Source organism: Meleagris gallopavo, chromosome 4, assembly GCF_905368555.1.
Source record: "Meleagris gallopavo chromosome 4, MGAL_WU_HG_1.1, whole genome shotgun sequence".
NCBI lineage: Eukaryota > Metazoa > Chordata > Aves > Galliformes > Phasianidae > Meleagris > Meleagris gallopavo.
In genome coordinates, this window is record NC_139407.1 from 1,786,262 (window position 1) to 1,798,269 (window position 12,008).

The 12,008-nt window shown below is 45.1% G+C and overlaps 1 protein-coding gene across 5 annotated transcripts in view; it reads left to right on the top strand.

The window, feature by feature from the left end:
- The window catches only part of GRIA2 (glutamate ionotropic receptor AMPA type subunit 2), an 81,321-nt gene continuing 69,313 nt past the window's right edge, over positions 1–12,008 (top strand). For 4 of the 5 annotated variants that reach the window (XR_014882805.1, XR_014882807.1, XR_014882806.1 and 1 more), the window contains exons 1-2: positions 212–440; positions 522–662. Coding sequence is in view for 2 of the 5 variants with exons in the window: in XM_085222000.1 (XP_085078126.1) it covers positions 353–440; positions 522–662 (229 nt within the window). In the remaining 3 variants the exon portion in view is untranslated. Of the gene's footprint in view, positions 441–521; positions 663–12,008 lie in introns of all 5 variants that reach the window. The other variant, XM_085222001.1, reaches the window with a different exon arrangement.

The following is a 12,008-nucleotide window of genomic DNA, read 5'->3' on the forward strand; positions in this document are numbered from 1 at the left end:
CCCTGCCCGCGCAGGCGCGCCGCCGGCGGAGGGAGCGCGTGTGAGGGCAGGGCCGGCCCGGGAGCGCTCAGCAGTGGGAGCGCAGCGGCGCCGCCGCCGACGGCACGCGGCCACCCGCCCCCCGCTTATTTCCGGAGCCGGGACGAAGAGTAGAGCGGCGGCGGCGGCGGCGGCGGCTCGGGAACGGCGTCTCCCGCTCGCGGTGCCCGGCCTCCGCCTCGCCTCCCTGCCCAGGGTCGGCTCGCAGCCCCCGGCCCTCGCCCGGAGCGCGGAGGATCCGAGGAAGGAAGGAAGGAAGAAAAGAAGGAAGGGCCGTTTCTGTGGCTTTGTGGATGCTCTCTTTTTCCTGGAAATGCAAAAGATTATGCATATTTCTGTCTGCCTGGCTCCCGTGTTGTGGGGACTGATCTGGGGGGCCCATTCCAACAGCATACAGATCGGTAGGTGCCCGCGGCCGCCCTCCGCGCCCCCCGCCCCGTGTCCTGCCGGCCCCTCCGCCTGACGCGTGTGTTTGCCTGCAGGGGGGCTGTTCCCGAGGGGCGCCGACCAGGAGTACAGCGCGTTCCGGGTGGGCATGGTGCAGTTCTCCACCTCTGAGTTCAGGCTCACTCCCCACATCGACAACCTGGAGGTCGCCAACAGCTTCGCCGTCACCAACGCCTGTGAGTACCGGGGCGGGAGGGGCCGCGGCGCCGAACGGCTGCGGCAGCGCCCGGCCCCGGTGAAGGTGGGCGCCGGGTCTCCGTGCGCCCCCCGGCGCCGGCGGAGCCTTAAGATGGAGCCCGCCGCCCCCGCCGGAGCGCCGTCAGCCATCTTACCGCGCCGCGTCGCAGCCCGGTACCGAGGCCCCGCGCGGTGCGGAGCGGAGCGGTGCGGGAAAGCGGTGCGGTTCTGCCACGGCCCCGCCTCGGGCGCGGCCGCACGCGTGCAGCGGGGAGCGGAGCACGTGCGTGGCCCCGGGGGGCGGCGGGCGAGGGGAGGAGGGGGACGGGGGGCGTGCGGCTGCCGCTCTCGGGGCCGGAGGCGCTCCGCCTTTCCCCGCTTCCAGCAGCGGCGAGGACCTCGCTCCTTGCCGGGCGCTGCAGGGCGAGTTTCCCTGTCCGTCGTACGGGGTGCTGAAGCCGGAGGTCGGTTATCAGCCTGAGCGTTTCCCTGTTTTATCGCTCCTCCGGCTCTGCTGCTACGATGCTGGCTCGGCACACGCTGGGCTAGGCGGTGCGAGAGCTCAGCCCGAGAGCATACGTGGGAATGTAAGGGTACAGCACACGGAGCTGACGTCCAAAAGGTGGGGAGGCTTTGCAGTGTGCAACCCTAAGACCCTCGGTGACATAAAGTATAGTGTGGTGTTGTGCTCTAGGTGGCATTCTGAATAACTGTGACGGCTCTGGCGTGTTCTTTAGTGCTGTGAAATTGCTGAAATGTATAAAACACGGGCAAAGGTTTTCCTGCTAGTACTAAAGACAGATCTGTTCTGCCTCCTCCATGTCATGCGTGCCTGTGCCAAAGATTGAGTCCGTAGGAAAGTTAAGGAGCCCCCAGTGTGTCCATGCACCCCTGCTCGGTTCTTGACCTGTGCCGCCTTCTGTGGGTGGCTCTGCTGTGTGCAGGCTGCAGCCAAGGGCTGTAGGGTTACAGGGAGGAGGGAGACGTGGGCCGTCCTCTGTCTGAGCCCCAAGGTTTCCATCGCGGGGAGCACAGAGCTCAGGCATGAGCTCTTCAGGCACCTCAGCTGCTGCTGATGGCTGAGCGAGGTTACCTCGGCTGTGGGTTTTGGCTGTCAAGTGAACCATATGCTGAAAGCATGGCAGTATTCCCTTGGTTGCCTTCCAAGCAAGATGTGGTTGGAGGGAAAGGAGTCCTGAAGACAAGAAGCAAAATTCAGCAGTTGATGAATTTTCAGAGCGCTGCGTGCACGAACGGTTAAGGAGGCTCCATTTTATTCCTCTCCTTTCTCTCTCTCTCAGAGCTCTTGTTGAACGCGTTGCAAAACTAGCCGGTTGTTATTTCAAGAGCAGTGCGTGAGGAGCCTGCCCTCAAACCCAGCACAGCCAACACAGAAGGGCAAAGAAACGCAGGGTAGCGTGAAGTGAGAACACCTCAGTGAGAACGCCTCGCTATTTCACTCCAGCGAGCGATTTTCCCTAAGCGGCAGCAGGCTTACACGTTGGCGGAGGCGGTGCCCTCTTTCTTGCCCGAAGGAACGCGCTGAGCTCAGCCGTGCGGTGCTCCCACGAGGCCGGGCCCGCGGCCAGCAGGTGGCAGCCGGCGGCCACCCGGGACCCCACCGCCCCCCTCGTGCTCGGGGAGAGCTCGTGCTGCCCTCCGCTTGGGAATAACCGAGGGAAAAAGAAAGGAACCGTGCAGCTATCCAAAGGAGGCTTCCGACATGTAGTATTAGCTCATCTACGGAGCAAAGAGTTTGTGTTGCCGGGATTGCTTTTGGATCAGGGTTCTAAACTTGTATAAAAGAGAGGGCAGTGCTCGTGCTAAGGGATGTTTGCACCCGTGTAAGAACACGCAGCCACTGAAGGCTACCCAGAGAAGGACAGATGCTCTGCTTCTCGGTGCTGTATGGACACGTTGCTGTGCCTCATGCAATAAGGCAGTCATTTTGAGTTGTGGGACTGTCACAGTGCTGTGCTGACGGGTCATCAGGAGTCACTGCTATCATCTAATAGCAGTTTGACACCTCGCAGGGCAGCAGCATCAGGAGGTTTCATGTTTTTTGAGGGAAGGATGGATCTTTCTGCAGGCTGGTGGCACAACTAGAAGAGCCTTTGGCTGCTGTGGCCGTAATTACATTCTTCCAGTTGCACTTACCCCTCTTTGAGAAGTGATGGTGGTTCAGAGGGTGACAAGCTAGGTATGTTAGCAAGGCAGTTCACTCTGTCAGAACCTCCCTGGGTGGTACCAGCTGGGGCAGAGGTACAGCAAGCACTGCAGGTCATTCATGGGGAATTGGGTGGTGTCCAAAAGCTGGGCTTTATTGTCCTTAAGCTAAGTGTAATTGAGTCTAAGCAAACTGGAGAAGTGCTGACGATCAGCAGCATCAGATTTTCATTAAAAAAAATGTTAATTCTATCAAAAGAATAAAGCTAGTAAAGATGAAATCCTTTCCTCTTAAACCATCCAACTGAATGGGGGTAGTTGTATTACATCTGCATGTATTTTTAGACTGAAAGGATATTGGAGTCACCTAAACAGAATTCTCCTGTGGACTACTATAAAACCTTCATAACCCTACCAAGGTTTTCATACAGTGGTTCCAGCACTGGAGGTAATGTATGAATGATCTGAGATGTTTCATTCTGCTGGCTCAAGAGCCAGTGCTGTTTTTCTGTCTTAAATCAAGTCTTACAGCTCTGCAGGGATCACTGCACCATGACATTGTGACAAGGGGATGCTGATTCATGCGTAAACCTTAGACCCTTTCGTTATATCTTCAGCAGCTTTGAAAACGTATGAATATCGAACATGTTGCAATTTGTGAGTCATTACAAAGGTTTTCCCAGCCATTTTGGAATATAATGCTAGAGATAGATCCTTAAAGGAATAGTGTGCAGAGCCCTGCTGGCAAGATAGTTAAAGAATAAGCCAAAAATGTATGCTGTGGTGGTAACGATGGAACAAGTTTAGATGTATTTATTTGAATTTAAATTGCTGAGGACTGAGTTGCAATGAGTGATTAAAACTGACTTTGAAAGAAAGGAGGAATTTATTAAATGCTTCTGTTTCGGTTCATTCATGTTCCTGGTCCTTCTCATTTCATTTTCACTGTAAAACATTTCTCAGGCTCAGTGAGTGCTTGTGAAATTTCTATGCCCTCTTGTAATTAAAATGGATAAGATCACACGGACTTCTGCAATAAAATGTTATCTTTAAAGCAGGTTGTAGCTTGAAATAGGAGCTATTTTGCTTTTGCTGTTTTTTTTTTGAAGCATTTCTTCCTTAAAAATCAAGCTCTATAGCAAACCTTGAACATTCTTCCGCTCATGAGAGTTTTACTTAAAGAAACCCGGGGTCTTTGTTGCATGGCCATGCTGTCCCTGCCGGGTCTCCTTGCTCCTGGCTCATAGAGAATTTTCATGCAGATGTGTGATACTACTGTGAAAGCTTTGGGTTGGCTGCTCAATTTCTTAGAGTTTTGTTGTGTGATTGATATCGCCTGTATATCTAAAATAAAAAATTACCATGCGTTTTTGAATTTAGTATGAACATCTATTTTATCTTTATAAACATTGAAGTGAATTTGACTTAATAACAACTTGTGAGTAGCATATCAATCAAGCCTTAATATTCCAACCAAACTCTTAAATCAACCAATGTATCTGTCAACTTTTTCGATATATGCTTATGTTTACACATCCTTTTATTTCTTTTTGATATGTAAACATGCTTTTATGCTAATAAAAGCTTTAATTTACACCAGTTTTTATAGGACAGTTGAATGTGCAAAGTGTAGTGAGGATGTACTTAACTCTTACACGTGCAAAGACTTCATTACTACCCAGTGTGTGTTATGCATACTAACCCTAGGGCCAGTGCATGGAGCAACACCTGATTTCTTCAGCTCTTTTTCAGGCTTCTTGTTCTTAAAATATTGTTGACAATTGAGGCAAATTTGTTAGATTTCATTCTTTTTGAACAGTTGATAATTAGTAGGGAAGTACATAATAACTGGGAACACGTGATCTTGAAAACGCATATTTAAACAGACAGATATTCTTCTAGTTACATAGAAGATTAAGATAATCTGTAAAAATTAATTTACCAGGCTCCTTCATTGAAAGAATGCTTGAATTGTTATGATTCTGTGATTGGCCAAAGAAGTATTTGCTTTAGGGAAAGGTAATTTTAAATTAATAAATTTCTAATATGTTCTGGGTGTACTAATATATAAGAACCAAAAGGAGGAATTAACCCATAGTAAGCACAAGTGTATGTCTGTATGTATGTCTCCATGTACATGTATTTGCGTGTACATGTGTAATTTCATGCATACACTGAAAAATAGCTTGTTTTGGACACAAGTTAAAGAAAGAGGAGGACTCTGCTGCCCATTTGCTGAAGAGGATTGTCTCAGAGCTCTTGCTATTAAAGAAGATTTATCATTTTAAGTCAGTTCTCACCCCTGTAAGTGAATTGAGTGCATGAATTGCTAGTATTTTATATTGGAAGATCACACCTATGTTCTGGAACTGACATCCCTAGGGCTGAAGGCAAAGAATACCAGCTCAGGCTGAAAATAATGCTGAAAAGACGCCTGAATACATGTGTGTTTTAGTTGTATGTATCAGACTGTATTTATGTGTATGTGAATGGGCTTCTCATGTAAGAGTTCACTGGAACATTCATTTCTGGGATGGAGAGGATTTTTCTGTAGTCTAGTAGCTGTTCATTGCGTTTATCAGAACATGCAAACAGTGATGTGCTTCTAGAAGACTGCAGATGAAGGGTTAATTCCTTTTGCACTGCAGATTTCTGAATGTTTTCATAAGAAAAACGTAGGTTTGTACAGTATAATTACTGTTTCATACTGAAATCTTGACTTTTTTCTTTAATAAGTTCATTGAAAAACCTATATTGGCTACAAGTACAAATTAGATGTAACTTATTAAAACTGGAAAAGGGCCTCGATTTAAATAATGAAGTTCTTTCGATAGTGAGTTCTTTGAGGATAAACAATAAGCAGTGAGAAAAAGCATCAGATAAGCACAGTGAGTGCATATTTTGAAAGAGATAAACATTAAGGAGTAAAAGCAGACTTTAAACAACCAAATGTTGAGCAGACCCATGTTGTACCTACTGAAATCAGTAACTGTGCTTAAGTACTGGAGGCTTTTTTTTACTGGTTTGTTTTTGTTCTGCTTGGTTAATGTAGTTACTGGGTGGTACAGATGTCTTGAAAAATAATTCTGTAAGAGTTGTTTCATTTTCTTACTCAATCCTCAATTTTTATTGTTTTAAGAAAGGTCTCAAATCAGGGAGTTTATGGGGAGATGACTTTCTTTTTTTTTCTTTTTTTTACTACTGGGGAGACAAATATAGAGAATGAATATTTCTGTCCTAACTTTGTTTTCATTTATACTTAATACACTTAGTTACAGTTAGCTATTTCATGAGAGACTTAACATTTTAATAAGAAAAAGATGCTTATTATTCTGCAAGGAGGTGAGGTTCAGCTTCGGCTACTGTTATCTCCTCCCTTTTCCCATACCTGTCCCAAAAGTTAATGGGATTTTTCAGAGTTGAAACGTTACAAGCAGCGGAACTAAAGGTGACAGAATCGGGCACAAGCAAGTGTGTTACTTCAACTCTAATCTCCTCTTTTATTTCATATCAGATAAGGATATTCTGATCTGTATTCATTAAGTTAAATGGCTGTGTGTGCTGAATGACTTGTTGGGTTCCATTGCACGTCACAATACTATTTTCACTGCTTAACTGCAGAAGGCACATGGGCTTGTATTTTTCATTGCTGATGAAGAAATAGAGTACTCTTGTGTTTGTGGCTTGGAATGGGCAGCTTTTTGCAGAATGACTTCTTCGATGAATAAGGAAAGGATGAGATACAACTCCGTGCAGTGCTCACGTTGGCCCTGAATCCTAAATACATACACAACCGAGCATCTGAGCTCAGTAAGAGGCATTGGCTTGTTTTGTAATAGGTACCACGTTGGTAAGTGAGCACATGCTTGAACTGACTAGAGGTGGGATAGCATAACAAGTTCTATTCCAGATACTTAATGATGCATTTGATTTGATGCCGCGTTGGTTAAGGCTGTAATTTGTTCACAGTTTAAGTGTGTGCTTTTACAAGTTCAAAACATCATTTGGAGTGGGAAAGATGCCTCTGCTTCCCGCAAGTCGTGTGAGCTTGATTTTCTTTTACATGCTTAGAAAATGGCAAGTGACAGAACACCATAAGCACTCAGTGTGACAGATAATCTAAACAGCAATAGGTGATGTGGAGCTTTCCTCATCATTCATGCAGGGGAGGCTGCTTTCAGAGGTCATGCCAGCAACTGTGCCTTGAGCTCAACCCAATGAATGGTTCCTCTATTAGAAATCAAGGATGTTAAGAGTCTGCTTCCACTCAGTGCTCTTGGTGTGGTACTAGTTAAGAGTTATTTCTGATAAAATGGTTTCCAAGCCATAATGCTAATCTTTGTTCTTGATTGGTTTTTTTTTTTTTTTTTTTTTTTTTTTTTTTTTTTTGCTCATATGAGTGTAGCAAATTCGAAACCACTTTGCTAGTACAGCTTCCCAGGGGTTCTTGGCATGGATGTGGGGACCTGCAGGCAGCAAACCTTTCCTGCACGGTTGTGCCTTGTGCAGACGTGCTATCAAAGAGTGTGTCCTGGCTGTATCTGAAAAACAGGGTAAGCAATTTGCTTAGCTAGTGTGTACCCCAAGCTCCTACTTACATAAGTTACAGCAGTGTCACTTGTAGCAGGAGCAGCCTTGATCCACAACAGAATCACAGTTGGTGGCAAGGAGAACTGCCTTGGATTTAACCCTTTTTTTCATATCCTATCCGTAGCAGGGCCTGAATTTCACTCTTTGCCTTTCATGTAGCTGAATGCCAGGCTGTTTTAGTTTGGCATAGTCTCTGTTGTTGTTTTTTTTTTTTTACTTTTCTGCCTTTTTCCTGCTTCTATTATTTTTCTAGTGCAGGAAAAAAAAGAAAAAAAAAAAACTTAATAATTTCACTTCTGTCCTTATGCAGAAAGGGGTAAAAGTAACTTCTGGATTTTGAAAGCATGAGGACGATTTCTTGCTCTCTGTTCTTATTATGATCAAGCACAAAGGAAAACAAAACTCAGAAAAATTCTGTTTTTATGTATATGCTGGTTTAAATAATTGCTCCGTCGACAAGTGTTGATTAGCCAGATACATACATACAGATACAGCTTAAAGCATTTCAAGCCATTATAAATGAACACCTGGAAACACTGTTATATAATTTCATTACACGTAAGAACTAGATAGATAGTCCTGTGGCATATCTGGCAATCTATGAGGATACTTCAGTGCATGGTACATGTACTTGGCAATCTGAATCATTTCCTTGATCTCATGAGGAAACAATATGTTCATAAACACCCAAACAACTTTCAGAAACTCTGATGGTTTTGTAGACTGCTTAGTACTGTTGTAATTAGTTGGTGTTTGTAGTTGAAAGTGTGGCTTATATTAAATCATGACTTAGTCATTCCAAATAAATACAGACTTCCACTATACGCCACTATGTTGAAGTGCCTCATTGTCATTACACATCTGCTTTTCCTTCCGGTTTTGTCCTAGAAATGCTAACAGTGGCTTGCTTCATTGTAGGATTTTTGTTTTCTGTACAGAGTTGTTTCTGGATCTTTATGGGCTCATCAATACATTAGTTCAACAAGTGTTGTGACTGCTAGCCTTAGTTTCCATTTTCTGGTGCACAGAGTTGTGGTTTTCTGTGCCCATCTTTCTGGCTTTATATTATACAGGAATGTGCTTTGGCACTTGGGCCAGAGGAATCCCAAGCATCCATGCAGATTGGAAGGAGCAGTCCTTGAGAGCAGCCCTGTAGAGAAGGACCTGGGGGGGTCCTGGTGGATGAAAAGCTTAACATGAGCCAGCAGTGTGCGCTTGCAGCTCTGAAGGCAGATGGTATCCTGGGCTCCATCAGAAGAGGGGTGGCCAGCAGGGACAGGAAGGTGATTGTCCCTCTCTGCTCTGCTCTTGTGAGGCCCCATCTGCAGCACTGTGTCCAGGCCTGGAGCCCCCAGTACAAGAAAGACAGGGAGCTGTTGGAGAGGGTCCAGAGGAGCCACCAAGATGATCAGGGGACTGGAGCACCTCCCTATGAAGACAGGCTGAGGGAGCTGGGCTTGTTCAGCCTGGAGAAAAGAAGGCTGTGGGGTGACCTCAGTGCAGCCTTTAGTACCTAAAGGGAGCCTACAAACAGGAGGGGAGTCAGCTCTTTGAAAGGGGAGATAACTGCAGGACAAGGGGAAATGGTTTGAAGTTGAGGGAGGGAAGATTGAGGTTGGATGTCAGGGGGAAGTTCTTTGCTGTGGGAGTGGTGAGGTGCTGGAACAGCTGCCCAGAGAGGCTGTGGATGCCCCGTCCATCCCTGGAGGTGTTCAAGGCCAAGTTGGATGGGCCCTGGGCAGCCTGGGCTGGTATTAAATGTGGAGGGTGGTGGCCCTGCATGTGGAAGGGGGGTTGGAGCTTGACGATCCTTGAGGTCTCTTTCAACCCGAGCCATTCTGTTTGTTTCTGTGATTCTGCAGTATTTTGTTATTACATGACTCCTTGAGATGTGGATGTTGCAGCATTTAGAGGCCATTTCCCAAACTACATTGCAATTGCCTTAAAATTACAGATGTATTAGAGGAAAAAAATAGGTCACTTTGTGCATTTCTCTCTGTTCATGTAGGTGAAATATTTCAACATCGACCTAATTCTGAAGGTTTTTTATTTTGTTCTCATAGTGCTTCAGACAGCTCTCCATAACTAGTGTTAGTGGTACTGGGCTATTAAAAAGACTGTGGAAGTAATTCTGCTAGCTACTCAGTTCAGACACACTGGTGGCTCTGTAGCAAGAGATTTTTGCCTTTAAAGCTGTGTCTTATTTACTGCATGTCACTTGCTTCTGTGGAAGCAAGCAATGTTTGCAGGAACATGGTTAAACTTGTCATATTGCTACAGGTTGCTTACTAGCTATGTGCCTAGTTCTGTGTACTGCAGTTTATATGTGTTTACTTCTGATTATTTTTTTTTTCCTTCTTTACTATTAGAAAAAAAACCAACAAAAACATATATTTACACATTTATGCATACACTCAGGCTTTTCCTTTCTTCCAGCTAAGTATACCAAGATTATATGTTCAGGAACCACACGCCAACTCGTCAGAATTTTCTTCTATTTTCCAGGTTCCAATTAATGAACTGTTTGCTCAGGGACTGATTTTTATTAAAAATATGTCAGTTTGGCATACAGTGACAGTAGCGAAAGACTTTTAATAGTTTTTTTCTTTCTGATTGTTTTTTGTAACGGAGAACAAGATATCTCATCTTGTTCCAAAGCAGATCTCTAAATGTGTGTAGCAGACCAGAGGAGAAGCTGTACAACCTTGCAGGCAAGTACTTCTTCAGTTCTCTTCCATGAAGTAGGCATATGCAGTCCCCAGAGGCGCTTGGTTTCAGTGATGGGTGACACTGTCACATGTATGAGTGGGGAACTTTCAGGCATCCTGCAATGAAACAAGGCTGGAGGCACCCATGTTACAGGGAGTGGGGAGGATGAGATGCCTAGCAATGAAATTAGCAACAGTTAATGCCTACTGGAAAAGAGCCTAAATCAGCCTGAATACAGAGAAAGCTGCTGTTTGTGTAGCTTCAAACTGAAGCTGTCAACTAAACTAAATTCCTCTCCAATCCTGGATGACTGAACACACGTCTGTCAGAGAGGAGGTAGCATTTATGGCCACCGTACTTTCTCAGCTGTAGTGTGTTTAAACTCTCAGTCTGTGTGGTGCTCTGGGTGCTGTGCAGGTGTCCCACCTTTCTGGTAGAATAGCCCAATGGTACAGGAAGATGCGGGAGACTCTGGAAACTGGTGGGATTTTGTGTTGAGGGATATGGTTTAGTGAGAGCTATTGGTGATGGGTGGATGGTTGGACTGCATGATCTTGTAGGTCTTTTCCAACCTTCGTGTTGATTCTGTGATTCTGTGAAAGAGGAGCTGATTTTGCCTTCTCTGTACGGAATACAGTGTAGGCCAGGGTTGGAAGGGTATTTTGAAAGTGTGTGAAGAGAAGTAAGCAGTTATATGATCATGTTTCTTGCTCCTGGAGGTATCAATATTTCTCGTTAGAGTGAAGTTCTTAATTTTATCTTGTTCTGGTAGATCTGTGCTTTTCATCCTGATACAGGAACTGTAAAAGAAGTCTTTTCACCACTTTCGGGAAGGACTGCAGTGTATTTTTTTTGAATGAGTTCATTACTATCCTGGAGTTATAATTGGTATTCTATGCTGTATACTGTAGGCAGGAAAAGTTAACACTTCGTTTTGAGCTGCGTTGACCACGAGCAATGTGGTATTTGTTTTCCCAATGCTCTGGTGGCATCACTGTTTCTAGATTAAATACAGGGTAGAGACTTTAAACTGGAGGGTTTTATGCATGTTCTGTGTGAACAGTGCTATGTGAATAGAAATTTAATTTGGCTTCTGTGGCAGTTGCATTCATGGACGCTTACGTTAATAGGCATTGGATTTAAAGATTACAATATTGCTGACAAAGTGTTTTCTGTGAAGGATCGTTGTAGTGGAAATGCTAGGTCACAGCCTGAAGAAGTGACTGAACACCTGGTGGGAAGGCAGAGGCAATCCATGGGAGCTCAGGTGCAAGCAGTGCATGTTTCTGATAGAAGGGATGGAGCCAGGATCCACCCCTTCCCAGACCTCATTTAGGGTTGGCATTGGAAGTGAGGGTATCTCTTGCTGGAGATCCCTGCCTACCTGAGGTCTTCCAAAGGGAAGAAGATTTGCTTGCTTCATTTCTGCATTCACGGCTGCTGTGTTTGGGCTTGCTCACGTTTTCTGCAGTCCAGGACTTTGCCATCCCACTATTATTGCTGTACTTTCCATCACGTTACAGCATGGTGAGCGTCTACTCTATGTGCATCTTGTGATCCATCAGGCAAAATTTGTTTCATCCAAAATATTTGCTGAAAGAGTTGGCAGGAAAACAAAAAATTGGACTGTTTTTAGAAATGATGTTTTACTTTTGGTAGCCAGATAAAATAATATTGCCTTGCCAATCTCTTTGTAATCTTTATGTAGGAAACGGTTAGCCCCCATCCTGCTCCGTTTCTATGAAGGGGAAATTCCGCGATGGCAATAAAGTACTCAGATTTCTTTTTTTCCTTTTTTTTTTTTTTTTTCCTGGATTACCATGGCAAAGAATGGAAGTTCTTTTTAGGGTAACGTGTACAAAGAAAACATGTTCTTACCA